We start from the raw sequence: 19,449 nt of genomic DNA, 5'->3' as shown, positions 1-19,449 counted from the left end.
TTGTTGTAGCTAATGTAGTTAGCGTTACCATTAGCAACATGCTAGCTAACGTTACGTTTAGACCCAAGCTAACTTTTTGTAAGTGGCTCAGTGTCTCAATTAATATGTTTCATATCAGCTCCCCAGGTAAAGATGAATTATATTGCCTAAAATGACATATATGTGATATGTGGCAGCCACACGCACCTCTGTTGTTTAAAGCCAAATAGACAAACGGAGCACACGCCAAATTCAAATCTACTGAACGGAAGTTGTCACGAGTACAATAGACCAATCACAGCGCGTTTCCACTGAGCCGATGACATCACCGCATGCTTTAAATGGACAGATAGCACACTCACACTCACGTAATCACACTCATTAAGAGAATGAATATCTCCATTAAATGATACTATACTGCATTTTAGAGGGGGTATATATTGCCATCCCTCCTCCACATTTATTATTCCGATACTGTTACTTTGTATAGAGCCCCTTAGAGGACATGGAGGGAGTGGGGGCATCTTTAAGAAAAATAAATTTAAAAAAGCACACCAGAAACTGTCTGGTCAACATGTTAAACACAGATCGACCTTTGTGAAGAACAATAATCCAATGACAGCTTTTAAAACAAGGCCTTTGGTTTATCTTTTATTCTACCCACACCTGGGGCAAGTCAGTGCAAGAGACAGTACCATGTTTCAACAATCTCTTTATTTTAGTTTTTTTAGTTTTATTTTATTCAGAGCCATTGACAGCATACAGTTAATGGACAATACAAAAACAAAAACTGCTTAGAAAATACTTACCTAGGCCGTTCCTTGTTTGTGTGATTAAAAAAAACAAGATCAATTCGATAACAGCTTATACCTAAACTGAAATTGAGGCCCATTCCAATGACTTGAAGCTCCTTTGTCCAGTCATCTTTACAAGCATAGTGAGACATCGAACGGGACAACAGCTAGTGAACATATTCCATAATTGACAGCAAAATGAATCAAAGTTGGCATTTGGTGAGGGGAAGAAGTCTTCTTGACTGTATTCCTCAAAACTTGCACATCTACTCACTGCAGTCATTTAATAACAGCTTAAAACAAACTAAAGAGCAGTCATTTGTAAATCTATGTTTTACAACTGCATGTTAAAGCTGATGAAACTTAGATCAGAGGTACAATTTTCATGTTGCAACATTGTCCTTTTAAAACACACAACACCCTTAATCCATTTATAAATAGATCAACAAGTAATGATGGCTGGGCATTCTCCCCACAAGTTGCATTAGTCCTGCATGTACACAGACAGGAAAAAAACAAAAAAAAATCCACTGATCCAAGTACTGACGGGAGTAGCGGGGCATTCACAATCTTCTCATGCTTACCAAATATATTGTGGTTTAGGACAAGAGTCTCAGACAAAGTGCCATAAGGCCTCAGGCTCTATCTGGCTCAGGAAACACAGATGTGTGATGCAAAGACGGATGTGATGGGCAAATGTGTACATCTGTAGGCTCCTTTGCAAATAAGAAAGAAAGGGGATGAATGAGAGGGGTGGAGACAGTCATTCAGGATGGAGGGCTGGAGTGGACCATTCAAAGCCAGGGTGCTGAAAATGTTTGTTTTTAAAAATAAAAAAAAGATGGTGGGATGGACTGCACATGGGTGGGATAAAGGGGAGAAGAAAGTCAGCGTGCTTCCAGTTCAGGCATTCTCACTGGTTTCTACTGTCTGGAATTTGACCAGGTGTTCTGGCTTATTGCCATTGCTATGGTGCTCCCACATCTGCAGATAGAGCCTCTCCAGATCTATTGTGTACTGCTTGGTGTTGAAAAGAGGGCTGCAGATTCGCTGCTTCCACACACGTGCTCTAACCATCTTCAAGCTGCAGGAGATAGAATATTGAATGGTCAGAACTGACAGTTCAGCAAACGCAACAGACAATGCTCTTCAAAGAATTCAGACACAATTTCCACTTACTATTCCATGTCGGAGCCTAGTTTGACTGCTATGTCCTCGTAGTCCTGACGACTGTGGGCTATTAGCTCAGGACAGCCCAGACAGTTGAGTTGTGAGGCAGCCACACGGGAGGCAAGCGTCTCACCTTCAAAGAGTTCACAGGATTAAGAAGCAGCCTTAACTTGTTTGACGAGTGTAATAACATAAGATAACAGTCTGTCCCTTAAAACCCTGATGCCTCACCTGGCATTGTGACCATAGGTGTTCCAGCCCAGAGAACATCCATGCCTGTGGTATGACCATTGCACAGGGGGGTGTCGAGGCACACATCAGCCAGCTGGCCCCTTCTCACATGCTCCTCCTTGGGGGCAACAGGAGAGAAGATGATGCGAGAGCCAGGGAGGCCCATGTTCAGAGCATACTGCTGGATGTTTGGCTCGCCCACAGCAGGGAATCGAAGAAGCCATAACACACTGTTGGGCACACGTTTCAGGATCTGCAGGAAGAGGGAGTTCAAACTGATTTAAGAGGTAACTAGGTAACTAAAGAAATTAGGTATTAATTTGTAAACACAAAGTTGAGGGAACACTCAAAGCAGATATGACCCGAGTCTGTCAAACTTACGTTGGCCCACATCTGAAGGGTAGGGGGATCGATCTTGTAGAGCTGATTGAAATTGCAGTAGACAATGGAGTCCTCGGGAAGACCATACTGGGAGCGGGTTGTCACAACAATTGTGCGTGGCACCTCCTCCCCAGTGGCAGCTTTGTTATTGATCTAAAATGAGGGACAAAAGGAGTGTGACTAAGAGGTAAAGTGGCCACACTTTCATCCAAAGCATTTTTATTTTGTGTCACACGCCTCAATTGACATGTGACAATATGCTGCTCGTAAAGCTGAGATATTACCACTCTTTTACAGCCAATCAATAGTGCTTACACTTCAACTGTGCCAACAGTTCTGTGCTTTGGCCTTAATTTCATTAAACACACCATACATGTAAAGCCCAATTTCCACCAGGTCGTTAGTAGTCCTGAATGGCTGCACCACTGTCACCAGAGCTGATCGTTGCCACTTTAATCAATGAGAGTGACCCCACCGGGAGCGCCAAGGCACGTCTCAGCAGCGGTTCTCCACACCGCAGCACTATCAATACATAGCAGTACCATTTTTGACAGAGCCGTTTCTAAAATCGCGTCAAGCTCAACAGAGCAGATCGCACCAGACAGAAAGTCAGACACGGAATGAGCATAAAACTTCCGGTCAACTGACAAAATAAAACAACCTGTTCAGCCTCCCGATTGCATTTCAGCAACAAACACAGACATGAATTTATCTACCAGCCTACTGACACAAAGAAAATGACCAAATCAACTAAATTTAAGCAAGTTAACAAAATCGGGCCGTTTAGTTGTGCTGCTACTGCATTAATTACGGTTGCTTAAATGCACTCGTTCAGATTTGATTGGGCTGCCACAATTACTGTATTGACAGTGCAACTTAATTTAAAGAGGCAGATTTCTCTCCCAGGGCATGATCCGTTCCTCTGCCGTAACGCTCCCAGTGGGGCTTGACACCAGGCAGAGGACGGAGCAAAACCGTGGCGCAGCTGTTCCGCGCCACTGACGGTCACAGTCTCAGAGACAACAACCTCATCTACTGAACAGATCTAGAAAAGCATCGGGCAAAATCAAACTGCCACTCCTGCATCTGTACATGTACCCGTGCTGTATCTACTAACGTTTGTGTTTACACAGACAAGTGTGACCCAGTTATGCGTACCTGTGTGGTGGCCAGGCCATTGCTGACAGTGAAGCCATTAATTGTGACCTGGATTTGGCCTTGGTTGATCATGTTGATGATTGCTTCAGCTGCTGTGTTCATGGGGATGACTGGCATGGACAGAGCTCCATTTGTGTCTCCAGCAGCATCCTGGTTGTTGTCACATTTCATCTGGCCAGAGAGAACAGTTTCAACTTAAATGCTTGGATATGGTTAAAACACAAATATTCAATAATACATCATTTTTGCCTATATGGATTTTACCGGAGAAGATTTTGGTGAGTGATAGGTCAAGACTTTCTCAATGATATAATCCAAGACAGAAATGACAAAGTGGTTCATTGCTATGTTCTGGTATCATGACTAGGGATGGGCATGATTAATCAATGATCGATAATTGATCCTTAAAAATGTTGTCGATCACATGAAATTCTTATCGATCAAACGCTGGTTTCAAATAGAAGTTGTGTTGCGTCTTGAAGCAATGCAATGAATTTCACTATGTGGCAGCAATGAGACATCTTACCAGCTTCAGGCTCAGCTGCTTTTACAAGTGTCCTGTATCATGGCATTTTTAAGATAAAAAATAATGATTAATCGATAATTGATCGTTCATTTTCCAGATGATCGATCAAGAAAATTTATTCAAATGCCCATCCCTAATCATGATATTAATTGGCAGATAACACCATGTAGATATATTGTCCACTCTGGTACTCCATTGCTTTCTCAATAGTATGAATAAAAAAGCAGCATGGTTCATTAAGGCTCACAAAAGTTTTATTATTCACCTTTATCACTTTGACATCTGGCAGACTGTCCAAGAAGGCCTTCAGATCAATACCATTGAGAACAATGCGGTTGTCAAAGATGTGTCCATTAGACTTGAAATCAATCACAGCTTTTTTCTGTGGGTCAAAAGAGAGACATTAAACTTAATTCCATATTACATTGACACTCTTTTTGAAACGCATACTTCTTTGTAACAGGTCACTGCAAAAGACTCACAGAAACAAAATGACAGAAATATGAAGCTGGACAAACCTTGAGGTGAGGGAACATGTTGGCATGGTCTCCAATGAAGAAAGTGTTGGGCATGTAGGCAAGTTTCTCAGAATACTGCTCAGCTACTTCCGAAGGTGACGTCTCCTTGTCACTGATGATGTAGTCCATGAAGGGAGCACCACTCGTTCCTGGGTATCCTAGCCACATAGCCTGTTGAATGAATAGAGACAAACAATTGAAAGAGCATTCATTGATGTGAACTATTTACCTGCAGGATGCAGCTTTGCATCAATTAGAAATATGGAGAGCTTACCTGAACAGGGGCTGGGCGGAGGGCAAAAAGCTCATTTCGGGCTCCCTTAGTGTATCCATTCATGTTGACCAGAATGTGGATTCCATCCTGGTGAATACGATCAGCTGCCTTGCCATTGCAAGGAATCTGGAAGATGAGAAATGTATTAGTTTCACCACAAATGGGTGGCGTCACTACAATACTATAGATATTACCTGTCCATTACAAATGTATTTCTTTAAGATTATTAGAAACTTAGTAAATGTTCAACATTGATAAAACAGTTTGTTACCTGTGAGAGGTCTGTGAAATGATGAGCCTCTGCTACTACTTTCACTCTGAAGTTGGTGCTATCATCAGGGCTGAGTGCATAGCAGAACACCTTGAAGAAGAAATCAAACAAACATTTAACTTGCATTCATACAAAAGATCCTTTCCAGTAAAGTTTATGTTACTAAATATAACAATTACAATAAGAGTCACCAACCTCAAATTTCTCAGGATTGTGCATTCCAGGAATGGACTGCATTAGGTGGGAAGTAGGGTGGTTGCCGAAGTCCGAGCTGACATAACCAACACGCAAACGTCCACCACTGGCCTTTAGATCTTTAGGATGCTCAAAAGCAGGTTTGTGCAGTGCATTGATCTGTGGAATAAGCAATTGTATAAGATTAAAACTACAGGTAGGACAGCTAATCCCAGATGATACAAGTTACGCTGACTAGCAAGGTGGATTCATTCTGATTCTGAATAATAAAAAAACTGACACTAAGTCTGATCAAATCAAGTCCAACCTTATACCATAACCTCAGCCCTGCAAGCCATCCATTCACCACCAGCAGTCACCTCTTTTGTCACCCAGTAAAATAAAGCTAATATCTCACCCATCCCTTACCTACCCCATATCCCTGCAGACAGCCACTGCATCACCAGCCACCTTCCATCCCCCTTCCCCCCAAAAATGAATCAAAGGTTACTTGCTTTCATCAGTGCGTGTACCTTGTCCAGGCAAAGGTTTCCGTGGCGTTCAGCAATGGCCTTGCGGAAGCCGTGAGAGAGTGGATACAGCATACTGTGGTGTGGGTGCACTGAAGGCAAGCGGTTCTTATCCAACTGGTCCGCCACAATGCTCACAAGCTTCTTCATCCGCTCATCATAGTCTGTCCAGTCACACACAATCTGAAAGAATGGTGGAAATAACAAAAGTAAGAAAATGTGCTTCTACTTCAACAGGCACAAAATAAATACTGCACGCAAGTAAATATTTGACAAATATATTAAAAGTAAGAACCTGCAAGCAATGTGCCAAGTTACAGTACGCATCAGGGAAGTCTGGCTTGAGTTTCAAGGCTGTGCGGTAAGATGCAATAGCCTCTGGGATGTTTCCAGAATCCTAATGGTAAAAACAAATGGTAGAATTAGATATTAATATCAGTGGATTTAACATTTTTTTGGTCTTATTACAACACACAAAACATGAGACATATTGGACATGACAAATTTCTGAGCATGGTACAAAAATAAAGAGAAAAGTGTTAAATGGGAGAATTCTCCTTACCTTGTGGATAGAGGCCAAATTGCTGTGAGCGTCAGCAAAGGCAGGGTTGATCTGGATGGCACGAGTGTAGCATTGGAGCGCTCCCTGTACATCTTGCATTTCCTTCAGTGTATTACCCATGTTTGAGTAGGCATCGGCAAATGTGGGACTGATTCTAACATCAAAACAGGAAGAATTGTGTAAATGCCTGCACAACAAGGTACCATGCCACATTAATACAAATCAAGTTTGTAGATATCTGTGTCATGAATGTACAAACCTGATGGCTTCCTTGTAGTGCATGAGGGCCTCCTGGAGTTTGCCCTGTTGCTGCAGGACACTGGCCAGGTTAGAGTGAGCTGCTGCAAATTCTGGGAACACCTGATGAAAAACAAAAGTCAAACATGTAAGAATTTACAGCCACCATGATGCTCTAAAATGTGTTAAATGAAAGGAAAATATAGATACAAAACAGTTAACTATGTGCTAACCTCTAGGGCTTTTCTATAGAGCTGAACGGCCTCCTCAATGTTGCCCTGCTCACGCTTGATATTGGCCAAGTTGTTGAGGGAGTCTGCATGGGTTGGACACAAACGCAAGGCTGTGTTGTAGCACTCTTCTGCTTCAGACACCTGGGAAATACATTGGCACATTAAAACTTAAAGTCAGTAAACGTTAACAGGCTCAACAAATGACCTCAAGATTTAGATATGCAAGACAGCATAGACAGGGATCACACAAAGTACTGCCTTACATTGCCTTTCTCCTTCAGGGCATTTGCCAAATTGCAGTAGGCATCCGGGAAGTGAGGCTGCAATTCAATAGCACGGCGATAGGTGTCAATAGCCAGGTCAATGAGGCCCTGCTCATAGTAGACACAGGCCAAGTTTCCATGAACAACTGCATGGTTGGGACTAAGACTCAGGGCTCTCAGGTATCCAGCCACAGCTCTGGAAACATAAGATACAAGTCAGACTCAAATTGCACTGCATCTTTAATACATTCTCATATTTGGAGTATTAATACAGTGAACACAACAATTGTAAACAACTTCATAACTGGTAGAGCAAATGACAGAATATAGCTTAAATGTTGAAGTAAATCCAGTGCTTCAGCAGCTGAGTTACAGCCCTGACTATTATAACAGCACTGGGGGCACAATGGTTCTGCCCTGCGTAAACAATGGTATACAAAAACACTGCAACAAGATTAACACAGACAATGAGGTAATCCAAGTCACAATGTTCTTGGCTCATTTAATTTTCCATGTAAGGGTGTGGCAGAGTGCTGTTTTGCAAGACAAAGATTACACATAAATGTACAAAGATAGAATCATACTGTTAACATTGCCATGATTTTGACTTACCTGTCAAAGATGCGTGCCTCCTTCAAAACATTTCCCAAATTGATGTACGCATCAAGGAAATTTGGGTCCAGAGTCACAGCCTAAAAATTGAAACAAAGGTTAAAACAAACTCAAAAACAACAGGAGACACAAAGATATAGAATTACCGAATTTTAACATAATTATGCAACTACCTTTTCAAAATGGTGTATGGCCAGCCATATCTCTCCCTGTGCATTGAACACACAGCCCAGGTTGCTCCAAGCCACTGCAAAGTTGGGCTGAGTCTCAATGGCTTTCAGGTAACAAGCCTTCAGTTGGTTTACAATGAAAAACCACAGGAAAGGAGAATAGGTAGAAAGGAAGAGGTATAGTATGTAGAGGGGAGGACAAGGGATTGTAAAGTAAAAAAAACAAAACAAAAAAAAAACAAATAGAAGATTGAGAATAAGAGTAAGAAAAACAAAAAGGGCAGAGAAAGCAAAATTAGTGACAATTCTCCATGATGGCAAAAAGTGAGTCTACAGCATGGGCTCGCCTGCGCATAAGTCTGCCGCGCTAAGCTGCATTGCTTTTTCCTACGCTGCGCAGATCCAACCAACACCCACACATAGGCCATCATCTTGCAGTTATGACCACATTTTCAACAAGAAGAGTGGTACCCTTACCCAATACAGTATACCCTCCCTATAATATCAACAGTGATCAGTTATAATCCAAAGTACTAAATGTAATGATCTGATTTAGAATGTACATTTATATGCACGAATCCCCTAAATTTTATGTAGGTATGATATTTCACAACCTGGGATGCTGGACATTTTGTGCAGGTGATGATCCCTGTAATGCATGCGCAACAATTCCATGCGGGCGCGCGGGTGTGTGTCTATCGCCACCATCACCACCACAGTGCACCATAGAACGCTGCGCAACCTTGCTGCTGGCACAGGTCAGTATTTTGCTGCTGCGCTCGCTGTATGGCCAAGTGAAACAGCTGCAGACCAATATCCCCTGGCAGAACACCTGCAACACCAGACTGGCACACACTCAGCACCCGCTGTTTCTCAGGACAAAAGGTGGGCTTTGGGGGGGGAACCACTGCAACAAGTGGCTACACTGTGGTGTTAAGATATAAGGTATGTGGAAGTTAACAGCCAAAAGGAAAGCATGTGTCAAAGAGTAACACAGAATAATTATTGTTCAGGAAAAATGAGCCAATTATGTCTGAGATTTGGGTGCCTTTGGGAGCGAGGCTGGTTCAGATTGGGGAGAGGTCCGCAACCAACAGGCCAAAGGGAGTGGGGGGGAGGGGGCTCGCATGCTTGCGCGTTCCTTTTTGGTTGCTTCGAGGGTATCGCTGCGCAGCCCCTGCGTTACTGCAGACTCACAGCGCACTATCTGCATCATCAGAACGCTGAATCTCCAAATAAAGAAGAAAAAACAAAACAAAACAGGAAAAATAATCAACATGTGAGAGTTAGAGGGTTCTTACTTGTTTTTCACCATAATTGCTTCCAAATCCAAGTTTCTTTTTACTTAATAAAGAGCTGGGTAATTAGTATAGCATATTTTAAGGAATGCTTACTGTAATTTCTTTAGTTACTTGTTTCTTTTTCTTTTGTTCTTCAAAGAAATTATTGCTCAAGCATGAAGTGAGGTGGTTTTTCTTTTGTTGGCAGTTACAAACCCGTTACCATATTTTTGGACTTTGTCAGAGTGATGGCCGCAGCTGGCTGGAAGAAGAGGAGAGGACTGAGGCTGCCCTAGTGTTCCTTTCCGCCAGGCACCTACGCAGGAATAGTGTCACCCACCTGAAACCTTCTAAATAACAATATCAGTGGTGGAAAAACCAAAAGAGACAAAATCAGAAAACAAGATCGTTAGTAAGTTTTCAAACAATACATTCTTCTTTAAATATCGAAATAAAACAGGTTCTTCCAAAAACACAACAAACATAAAAACAGACTACTCTTAGTTTTCATTCATGCAATGAATGTTTCATCTCAAAGAAAACAAAAAGAATGCTTTGAGGGAAGCTGGGAGGGAAGAAAGGCTTTGACATGTTCAGTTTAGCTGTAAAATAGAGTCCATCAATTCAGTTTTCTACATAAACTACAGGAGGGCAGTTACTGGCTTGATCTTGCCCAAATGAACTGATCCCATTTCTTTGGGAATAATAGTACATATTTGAAGGAAGAGGGAAGAAGTATTAATCATTGTTTTCTTTTATTATTTTATCATTTCCATGAAATGTTTTAATGCTTTGATTTTCTTTATCCTGGCCTGCTTTCTTGAGTCCTGGCCAATGGGGTGGGGAGAAAAGTCTGTGGTTTAATTATTTGTATCTAGAGGCCTCCACGGCTCTGAAATAAAGAGGTCATCGCTTTTGCTGCGCGTGTTTCTGTCTTTCTAAACCAGCATCTGACGCAGGCGGTGGAGTACATTGTGAGCTGTCTGCCTGATGTCACTCGGACCATTTCACGTCACTTGAGACTTAGCCTTCTTAAACCCACGGTGTTTAACATTAAGTATCAGATAAGATAAACAGCTAAATCAAATTTGCATTGCCCACCAAAGCAACAGAAAAACAAAAGACTGTGTGCATGAAAAGCACAGTCTGGGTGTGCCTGGACACTGATTGGGAATAGCAGAAAGGTCAGGAAGACAGCTCAGGGCGCGCACACTCCATCAGTCCTAAGCAAGCGCGCGGGGGGGTGGAGCGACAGAGCAGGGGAGTTGTCACTCCCTGATGCTCCTCCCCACTCCTTAACCCCCCTCTAGCACAAAATAAGATGGCCTGTAACCAGTGGGACAATTCCACATCTCCAGATTTTACCCACACCAAGTAGTCCCCCTTAATTTACACAGGTTTACAGCGACAAAGTGAAGGTTAATACTTCAGGGAAAGGCATCTAGCAGCAGTTGTACTGACAGAAAAGACCAAAAGCTCATCATTAGACACTTTAACGTACTGGAGTGTAGTGGTTAGGTTAGAAACCATCTTATCTTTTGCGCTGCAAAGATAAACTAGATTCGCATCAGTTCATATATTCTTCAAAGACCGAGCCAGCATTTTCCCACCAAAATCGACTAGACGAAAATGCATGTGTCGAGATTCACAGATGACAATATAGATTTCAATTAAAAAGCTTCAGCCTTTCTTCCTGAAAGAGGTGGGGTGGGGGCTGACCTCTGGTAAAAGGTCGGGGTAAAGCAAAGGACATTTGGTCATATAGGGTGGGGATAAAACAAATATATATATATGAAACTGTCTAAAAAGTAATCAACAGAATGTTTGTTTTTTACTATTAATTTTAAAAAAAGAAGATAAAATACAGGAAAGTTGGTTTCCTCAAACTGTTCTTGAGTCATTCCAGTCCAATATTTCCAAAGGTTTTTGATAAATTAGGGGTGTGGAGCTCACTGCAACTCTGAGATATGAGACAAAAAAAACAGTTTTCTGTCCTTCACTCGGCTTAAGGGGTTGAAGGGAAAGGGCTCCATGTGGCTTAAAAATGTCAAAAGGGGAAAAAGGAACAACTATGGTCTTTTTTGGGGGATACTAAAAACAAAATTATGGAAAAGAAATTAAAAAACAAAACAAAAACGAAAAAAAACACACATCTATGCAAATGCCAACCCTCTGTGACGTACCTTAGCCTCTTCCAAACGCCCGAGTGCTTTAAGCAAGTTTCCCAAGTCACTACGCACACAATAAAGATCCTACAGAGAGAGAGCAAGAACTTTTTCATTATCCTGCAATAATTAACTGCAGACCAATGTGTTCCAAATGTGGGCAGACAGAGTTTGCTGATTTTAACAAGTCATGTGACTTACAGGATTGTACTGTAATGCAGACACGTAAGCTTGCACTGCTCCTTCCATGTCTCCTGCAGCCACCAGAGCTGCCGCCAAGTTGATGTATCCATCAATAAAATCTGGTTTCAGTCTCAGAGCATGCCGATAATGCTCTATGGCCTCCTGCAGTTGCCCTCGCTCCTTGTACACGTTCCCCAGGTTTGAGTAAGCCTCAGCCAACATTGGGTTCTGTTTGATGGCCAAGGTACTGAAGTGAGCAGACCTGTAGGGTCAGAATTGGTATAGATTGGTCACAATCCTGAGGAGTGACTGGCAGTGTTGGATTAAAGCCTTGTATAGCAGCTGCAACAAGGTGCAAGGTTTGTAAGGACCAGTGTGTACGATTTAGTGGCATCTGACAGTGAGGTTGCAGACTAACTAACTGAACACACCCGTCCCAGGCATGTAGGAGAACCTGAGGTGGCTGCAAAACTCAAAAAGTGCAGAAGGCTACCTCTAGAGTCAATGTTTGGTCTATCCGTTATCAGCTCCGGTATAAACATAGCGGTGAAACATGGCAGACTCCGTGGAAATGTTATATCTACTCCCTGTAGATATAAAGTGCTCGTTCAAAGCTAACAAATATATAGGTGATTATACACTTATTAAAACATACTTGTTAATATCAGATTCCATTTCTACCAATAGATCCCTGAATCTTACACACTGGTGCTTTAAAAAGGTTTTTAAAAGACAAAAGGTTCAAACACCACATGAATTCATAACATTTATGACATTTCACCAGCTCCCATTCACTGAATCCATCCACTGAGTGTTTATTATGCAAACTAAAATCATCATGCTAGCAGTATACTCCAATCTACTGTGCTGGTTCTGACATCACAATTCATTATTCACGACTCAGTAATAATTGCTGGCTTTTATCTACGCATTTTCCATCTGGATTTCTTACATGTTCTCCTCCTAGGTCCCACAAGCTTGTCTCGCTATTAATGTACACACCTGCAGTAGTCGTATGTACATTTGCAGTTCAGCATGACCGCACATTAAAACACATTTCATAAAAAATTAATTTGAAGTATACTGCTGGCATTGGGAACACACACAATAAGAAGGGTTAAGAAAAATCAAACACTTAAAACAACCCAAAACCTTCACCGTGGCACCTGGAAAGCAAGATTATGGCTGCCACCGAAACTGTGTTAGAATCATGAGGGGACAGAGCAAGACTTGACTGAGCAACAGGATTTCCCACAAGAAAGTTCAGTTGTTGCATGTGCTCCCCAGACCAGCTGTGTGCACTCAGAGTTACAGAAGACCCATTATTCTCTGCACTTCCACCGAGTCAGCCCCCCACACCTCACCTGTCGAGTCTTCGGCACTGGAAGTGGATGGAAGACAGGAGCAGCAGCACGCCTGTGTTATCAGGCTCTTGCCGCCACAGCTGCATACAATGGCGCTCTGCAGCCTCAAAGTCTCCCGACTGATACTCCCGGTGCGCCAGCTCAGCCAACCCTTGGAAGGAAAGCATACGTTTTGTTGGTTCTGGAGCACCAACACAGCCCAAGGGGGAGGGGGGGGGGAAACAACATGTTAGAGGTGATGAAGAAAATAAGGCAGACAAATGAAAAAAAAAAAAAAAAAAGAAATCAAAAGATGAGGCCACTGCATTCAATGACAAATAATGGCTCATGATTTTAACTTAAGAGAAAACAAGGCAATTGTAAAAGGTAGCAACGTGTAGCAACGATATCAAAAGCCAGAAAGTTTTTATTTCTACAACTACTTAAGTCATATTATTAAAAACATGGTTATCTTTAGAGATCTTCTATTTCAATTCTAAATTCACAATTAGATTATACATCTAATCACTACTCTATTGTCACTCTGTTAAATAAAGCTAATAACAGTTAGACCTGATCCATTGTTATGTACTTATAATATTCATAATTGTTGAAAATGTTCCTGTATTGTGAGGTTTCATTCACATTACTGTTGAAGACTTTCAGCAGTGTTTAAAAATGACTGCAAGAAACTGCACATTGTCACATAAATGAAACGCATGTTATGCTTCACTTGTAAATTTTTCAGAGTGAGAATTATTTAAATTGGGCCAAGTTAGACTACAAGTCTTAACTAAAGATCAGGCTGATTGCACTGATCAAAGTGTTCCTTCTTGATTGCACTCTGCAGAGATGCAGTGTGCAATCATGGCTCACAGTTTCATTCTTTCTGTCCATCAGTAAAACCGCTGTAGTGACAAAGTGTTGCATAAAAGTAAACCGGGGTTTCAAGTTGCAAAGCAGCAAAAGGAATGTACAGAATAAAAAATGTGGTGAAAAAAAATCATGCGTGAGATGACAAACACAAAAAACAAACACTGGAGGGGGAGTGACACAATGGCAGAAGTTCAGAAGGTTATACATTTCATATTTTACAAGTTTGACAGTCCAGCTGTCATCTCATGTGTGGTGGGTGGATACAGCAGCATGTGTACACATCTAACATCTGGCTTAATACCATACAACCTTAAAACTTTTGTGTCTATTATCATTAGTTATCTTTCTCTTGTACTGAATGTATCTGGCTATATTTCTGAACTTGTTGTATTGTTGTGGTTGTAATTATCTTTGAGGGTTATCAATGAGGCTCAACTGATTCTTAAATGTACCGCTCACCTAGGTCATTGAGTTTGACCTCCTTCCTCCAGGATGCCACTATAGGACTATCTTGTAGTCCAGTGGCCATTGAAAGGCTGAATTCCAATGCTATACAAAGAAACTTTACCCCACCAGGAGCTACATTTTATTTGGCACTGCTATTAACTTCCATTTTCATGTATTGGATGAGAGTGATTTTATTTCAGCTTCATATGCTGCCGTCTGTATTATTTGTTTATTAATTATGTGTCTATTTCAGTTGATGTTATCAAAAGGCTCTGTGTCAGTATGAAAAATTCCACTTCAGCTGGACCTACAGTGTCACCTGAGGTCAGGGTTGTTCAGGGTGTGGCATAAAACGCGAAGTCACAGTTTTAGAGCCATTTCAACTGGCAGAATGATTTCACACACCAGCACACTGATGCCATGATGTCGGAGCAAACAGGAAGATACAGAGCAACCTGTTCATATCCATCCATGACAATTACGTCACTGGGCTGCATGTGGGAAGGCTTGATTTTGTTACATAACGCGACCACCCACTGTACAAGAATTTAAAAAAATCAGGTGGAATTCAGTTATTGGCCGAAATCTGATATAACCGATCACATGTGGGTTGAATTCGAGCGCACAACCAGCAGATTTATAGAAAAATAATAATACTAGTAATAAAAACCAGCCATTAACCTTGGAAATTTGCGCCAAGCAGTGATGTCTGCACGATTAGTTTTATCAGGGCCCTGGTTGTGGCCATGATGAACAGCAGAATATACACGTCATGAGACCCAAAGGAGCTTTTTTTTTTTTTTTTTTTAAAGAAAACAAGAGATCAGAAACCTTATTTTTATAGTTTGTGTCACACAAAATGTGCATCGAAACACAACTGCAGTTTACCCCCAATTAAATGTCGTTCGGGCTGCATGGTGGCTAGCTAACTCAGCTAGCTGCGACGCAACCCCTTATTTTTAGACAGACCCCGTCACACCTACATTATACGACTAAATGGTCCAGTTTTACTTGTGTTCATAACTTTTAACAACATTAGCCACACTGACACTCGTAGCTTTAAACAACGGTTTCACTGACTGCTAACGTTACTATCATGCTAATGTTAGTGTTACAATTAGCCCGCGTCTGCCTCTTGTTCGACTGTAATAATATGGCAAAAGGGGTACAAACTGAGCCTACATTACACACGCCATCATGTCCACATATATAACGCTTAGGACTATTTCTGAAGTTATGGTTAAGTCTTTTTTTACTATATTAATTTGCTTTAACGTTGCTTGCTAGCCCGTCAAAGCTAACGCTCTGACACATGGGGGCATAGTGGTCACAAGCTTCCTGCGTTACTCGACATCTTGTTACACAGAAAAAACTCACCTGTGCTGTCAGCCACATTTCCCACTGAGCTCGCCATCTCCTCGGTCTTCGTGTCCTGCACGGTGGTCGTCAATGTGTCTCCTGGTTGGTAACAGCTTCAGAGAAAATGTACGACGAGCAGTCAGTCGTCTTTGTCGGCTGCGGCCAGCAAACACGTTGCGAGCTCAATAGCTAACCTAATCTTTGATCGCCCGTACCTTTCTAAGCGTGGAGTACTTACTATATATCTGGATAATAATTAATAAGCCTCGTTACAATATCTAAATTTTGACTGACATTAAGCGTGTTATTTAATGGCTCCCACCGGTTTTCTTGTCACAACAAAGCAGCTATGCAACATAAAATGGCGATATGGGTGGAACTCGTTTTTTGAGAGAAACTAGATCCACGCCTCGTCATTTCGACGAAGCATATAGATAAATCGTTGTCAATAATATTAAAAATGATAAAATTGATATTTTTCTGTCTTCAAATATTATTTGCTGGCCATGTGTCATAAGTTACACCATCAATAAAAATATATATCAGTTATGATAATGTTGCGCGGATGAATACATTGGTGCAGTGAGACAGAGTGCAGATAATATCAGGCAGCATTCATATGATCATTCTCCCGCTGCTGAACTATGCAGTCATGGTGGAAATACTGCACTTATAAACATTTACATCCTGAAAATAGACACATCAAACTACCTAGACATGACAGTTTACTCCCTATTTGACTTTGCATTTTGACCAGATAGGCCCATAATAAAATAAAGAGAGATAGCTTTGTTTGCAGTCATTTATAATCCTCCTCTGGGGATAATTCCTTTATCCTAGAAGCATCACAAGCAAAACATTAATGCAAGATTATTTTACAAAAAAACAAACAATCGTTTTGTATTTAACATTCATATTTTTGATAATCTTTGGGGTATTTTCTTTGTATGCTATTATCGTTGTACATACTTTGTGCAGATTATTCAGCAACAGTATCAATATTTAGTACATTCAATTCTGATGTCCATGTCTATTGCTCTATTCTTTCTGTTCTATATGTTTTTTAGATTTGAGCTAGTATATTAAGTTGTACATAATTTAGCCATAAACTGTTTTTTTTTTCTTTCACATTCATGACAATGGATTTTTACATGATTGATGAAGATCTCTGGTAGATCAAAACATTGCTGAATTAAAATGACTAGGAGCCACTAGTGTTAAGATCTTTTCTCTGATTCTTGCCTGGTGTGAAAGCACCTGTGAACGTTTTTTTTATGTGCATGCTACACCTTTTTTTTCTTTTACCTTCATTCTTCATTATTTGCTGCTGTAATATTTTTGTATATTTGATTCCAGGAAAGCAAGATTTCCTAATACAGAAGTAAGTCCAGTTTGAATCTTCTGCAGAACTCATATTTTGAGTAATAATTTTGTTGATGTTTTTTTTAAATGAGTGAATGTGATCTGTAGCTTGGTCACTCACAATTTACAACCAAGATAGTATGACAATTCATCTGTGATAGTGCATGTTGTGGAGATGATGTGCAAGTGTCATACTCGCCAACAGGGGGCAATCTCTGTAAACTAATTTTGGAGAAGGATTTTCATAGGTTTGCAAACTGGCTTTGAACATGATTTTGCCTTATTATTTCTGCAGGTCCCACATATATTTTTACCTGTCTGTAATTAGGAGTAGGATCCTCTGCCTTGTGTTTGTATTCTATTTTTTATAGTTGGTGCACATTTCACCCAACTGAAAGAGACACTTCAAAAGAACTATGGCAGCATCACAATTCAGTTACAACCCTTTTGTCAGTATCAATTTGAGCCATAAATTCACATCACATGTCAGTTTTGAGGATGTGGCCCATGAAGTTATAGTCATTAACGTGCCATTCTGCCCTGAAGATGCTGAAAAGGGGGCTACTGCTTACTCGACCCCAGTTTTCCCATAGTCCATTTATGGGAAAGTAGTTGACATCATTGCTCGTGTTGGGTTTGCTCTGTGCACTCAAAGCATGCATAGGGTGCAGGGTTTGTGTACTCTTCCACACGTTACTCTCCTTTGCGCTCACTCTTCACACTGCTAAGCGGTCACTTGTGCACAGAATGATGTCATGGGCACTGTGTGTCTATGGCAATTGCATCTGACATGCTTTATCTTTGTGCAAACTGCAGTCACTTGCCTGGCAGTGAGGGTGAACACATCTTTTCCTGCCTAAAGGGTCAGTGACAGCTCTTCACAACAGACCCCGCTTTCACACAAGCTATTTTAGGACACACGTGAGAGCATTAGGTTTAGTCATTCACTGGTCAATTTAGACTGTTAGCTATTAAAACCTCCGATTAGCCCGGAGAAGTCGGGAGTTTGTTGTGCTGTTTAATTGCTGGGCCATGAGTGGCCTAAATGATTTCAGCCCATTTAGTCTAGGATCTGATCCAATCTAAGCCGATGACCCACATTGTTTGCCATGTTTTGGAATGCTCTCCTAGATACTTGAATAGGGTTTCTTTTGGATAGAGAGAGGGAGTTATTTGTTCATTAGTCAAATATTTTGTTCCATTCAGTGGCTCGTAACTAAAAGCTGTTCAAGTCTTTGCAGTGCATGGGCTCAGACAAACACATATTTAGTGAGTGAATTTTCTCTTGCTCAAATACATGTAGAACAGCAACACAGACAAATATCTATGTGCACATCATCAGTTTTAAGCTTATGCACCAATTAATGTATCCTCTTGAATTTGTCGTTGTCATTGGTGATCCTCATTTCCCAACTGATGCTCCAGCACTGCAGGGATACGAGAAATTTGTGGATGAAATTAGACTTGGCCATCTGTTTAAACTGTCAGGTGGTGGGAAATAACGAAGCAGCTGAATTTACTTACATGGCGATGATAAGACAAGATTAAAATGATTTAAGTACCTGAACTAATTGCACTCTGTGACTGATGTAATTACGTCTTTGTAAATAAATGTCCTGCAAGATCAACCAATTACAATCCTGCAGCTACTAATCATATCTTTGGGATTGTAGCTGGTATGAGAAGTGACAGCCAGTAGATGCACTTTACCTCCTGAATTTGATCGAAGAAAACACAAACAGCCACAAGATTTCTCATAAATGATGAATGAGATGAAGGTTCAGACTCCAGAATTCAAATAAGTAGACGACCAACATTTCTGCATGAGTGCAACACTTTATTGCTTTGCCAGATGGCCTACAGCAACAGACATATTTGTCACTAAGCTTTCTCTCTGTAAGACAGACAAGAAAAAAAGAGAGAGAACAAAGGCATTTCCTCAAGAGCAACTTTGCTATTGTAGTACAAACCAGCATTCCTGCTGTGTGTTTACACACTTAACATGGTGTGACACTTAAATGTGTAAATGTACAGCAATGCGATTTAGCGTATTATGATCCCTATTTCATCCTTTTTTTTCAAATAATTGAAGGGTGTGTGAATAACTGCATTATGTGGCAGGCAGATACTGGACTTCTAGCTGTGAGCCAGGTTAATCATCATGTACCAGCAGCTTGATTCATGCTCCTGGCCTTCATTTAAGACATTTGTCGGGTGAAGACTGATGTTTTATAGCCATACATTTTGTGGTTGGAAGTTGTGTCTGAACAAAACAAGTATGCACAAATATGCACTGCTGCAAACAGTTTGTTCCTGTGTGAAGACTTTTAATACTCATCTTGCAGGGTTGT

The 19,449-nt window shown here is 41.0% G+C and overlaps 1 protein-coding gene across 4 annotated transcripts; it reads right to left on the bottom strand.

Annotated features, from left to right (window-relative positions):
* Nucleotides 1–674: 674 nt before the first annotated feature.
* On the bottom strand, nucleotides 675–16,058 carry ogt.1 (O-linked N-acetylglucosamine (GlcNAc) transferase, tandem duplicate 1). 4 transcript variants are annotated; one of them, XM_053323380.1, is made up of 22 exons: nucleotides 15,755–16,058; nucleotides 13,076–13,256; nucleotides 11,730–11,973; nucleotides 11,547–11,615; nucleotides 8,087–8,203; nucleotides 7,914–7,993; nucleotides 7,302–7,497; nucleotides 7,039–7,179; nucleotides 6,828–6,928; nucleotides 6,569–6,722; nucleotides 6,302–6,403; nucleotides 5,992–6,189; nucleotides 5,498–5,656; nucleotides 5,303–5,392; nucleotides 5,032–5,157; nucleotides 4,758–4,928; nucleotides 4,505–4,621; nucleotides 3,714–3,884; nucleotides 2,556–2,708; nucleotides 2,175–2,427; nucleotides 1,953–2,076; nucleotides 675–1,857 (listed from the first exon to the last, which is right to left on the bottom strand). In XM_053323380.1, exons 1-22 carry the CDS (start codon nucleotides 15,789–15,791, stop codon nucleotides 1,677–1,679), a joined length of 3,165 nt encoding a protein of 1,054 aa, XP_053179355.1. In that variant the 5' UTR covers nucleotides 15,792–16,058; the 3' UTR covers nucleotides 675–1,676. The 4 variants fall into 4 exon arrangements, with proteins under 4 accessions (XP_053179355.1, XP_053179356.1, XP_053179357.1 ...); XM_053323381.1 differs by having other exon boundaries at nucleotides 6,010–6,189; XM_053323382.1 differs by having other exon boundaries at nucleotides 13,076–13,226.
* Nucleotides 16,059–19,449: the final 3,391 nt, after the last annotated feature.

The sequence above is a fragment of the Scomber japonicus genome, chromosome 8 (genome assembly GCF_027409825.1).
Source record: "Scomber japonicus isolate fScoJap1 chromosome 8, fScoJap1.pri, whole genome shotgun sequence".
NCBI lineage: Eukaryota > Metazoa > Chordata > Actinopteri > Scombriformes > Scombridae > Scomber > Scomber japonicus.
This window is presented reverse-complemented; position numbering and strand designations above follow the sequence as displayed.

What these genes read in the sequence shown, in the direction of transcription:
- ogt.1 (XM_053323380.1), bottom strand. Translation starts at nt 15,791, where the DNA reads ATGGCGAGCTCAGTGGGAAATGTGGCTGACAGCACAG. An exon ending in TCCGCCCAGCCCCTGTTCAG is followed by an intron (nt 4,929 to 5,031) that starts GTAAGCTCTCCA and finishes TTCATTCAACAG; the next exon opens with GCTATGTGGCTAGGATACCC. An exon ending in ACATGTTCCCTCACCTCAAG is followed by an intron (nt 4,622 to 4,757) that starts GTTTGTCCAGCT and finishes TTTGACCCACAG; the next exon opens with AAAAAAGCTGTGATTGATTT.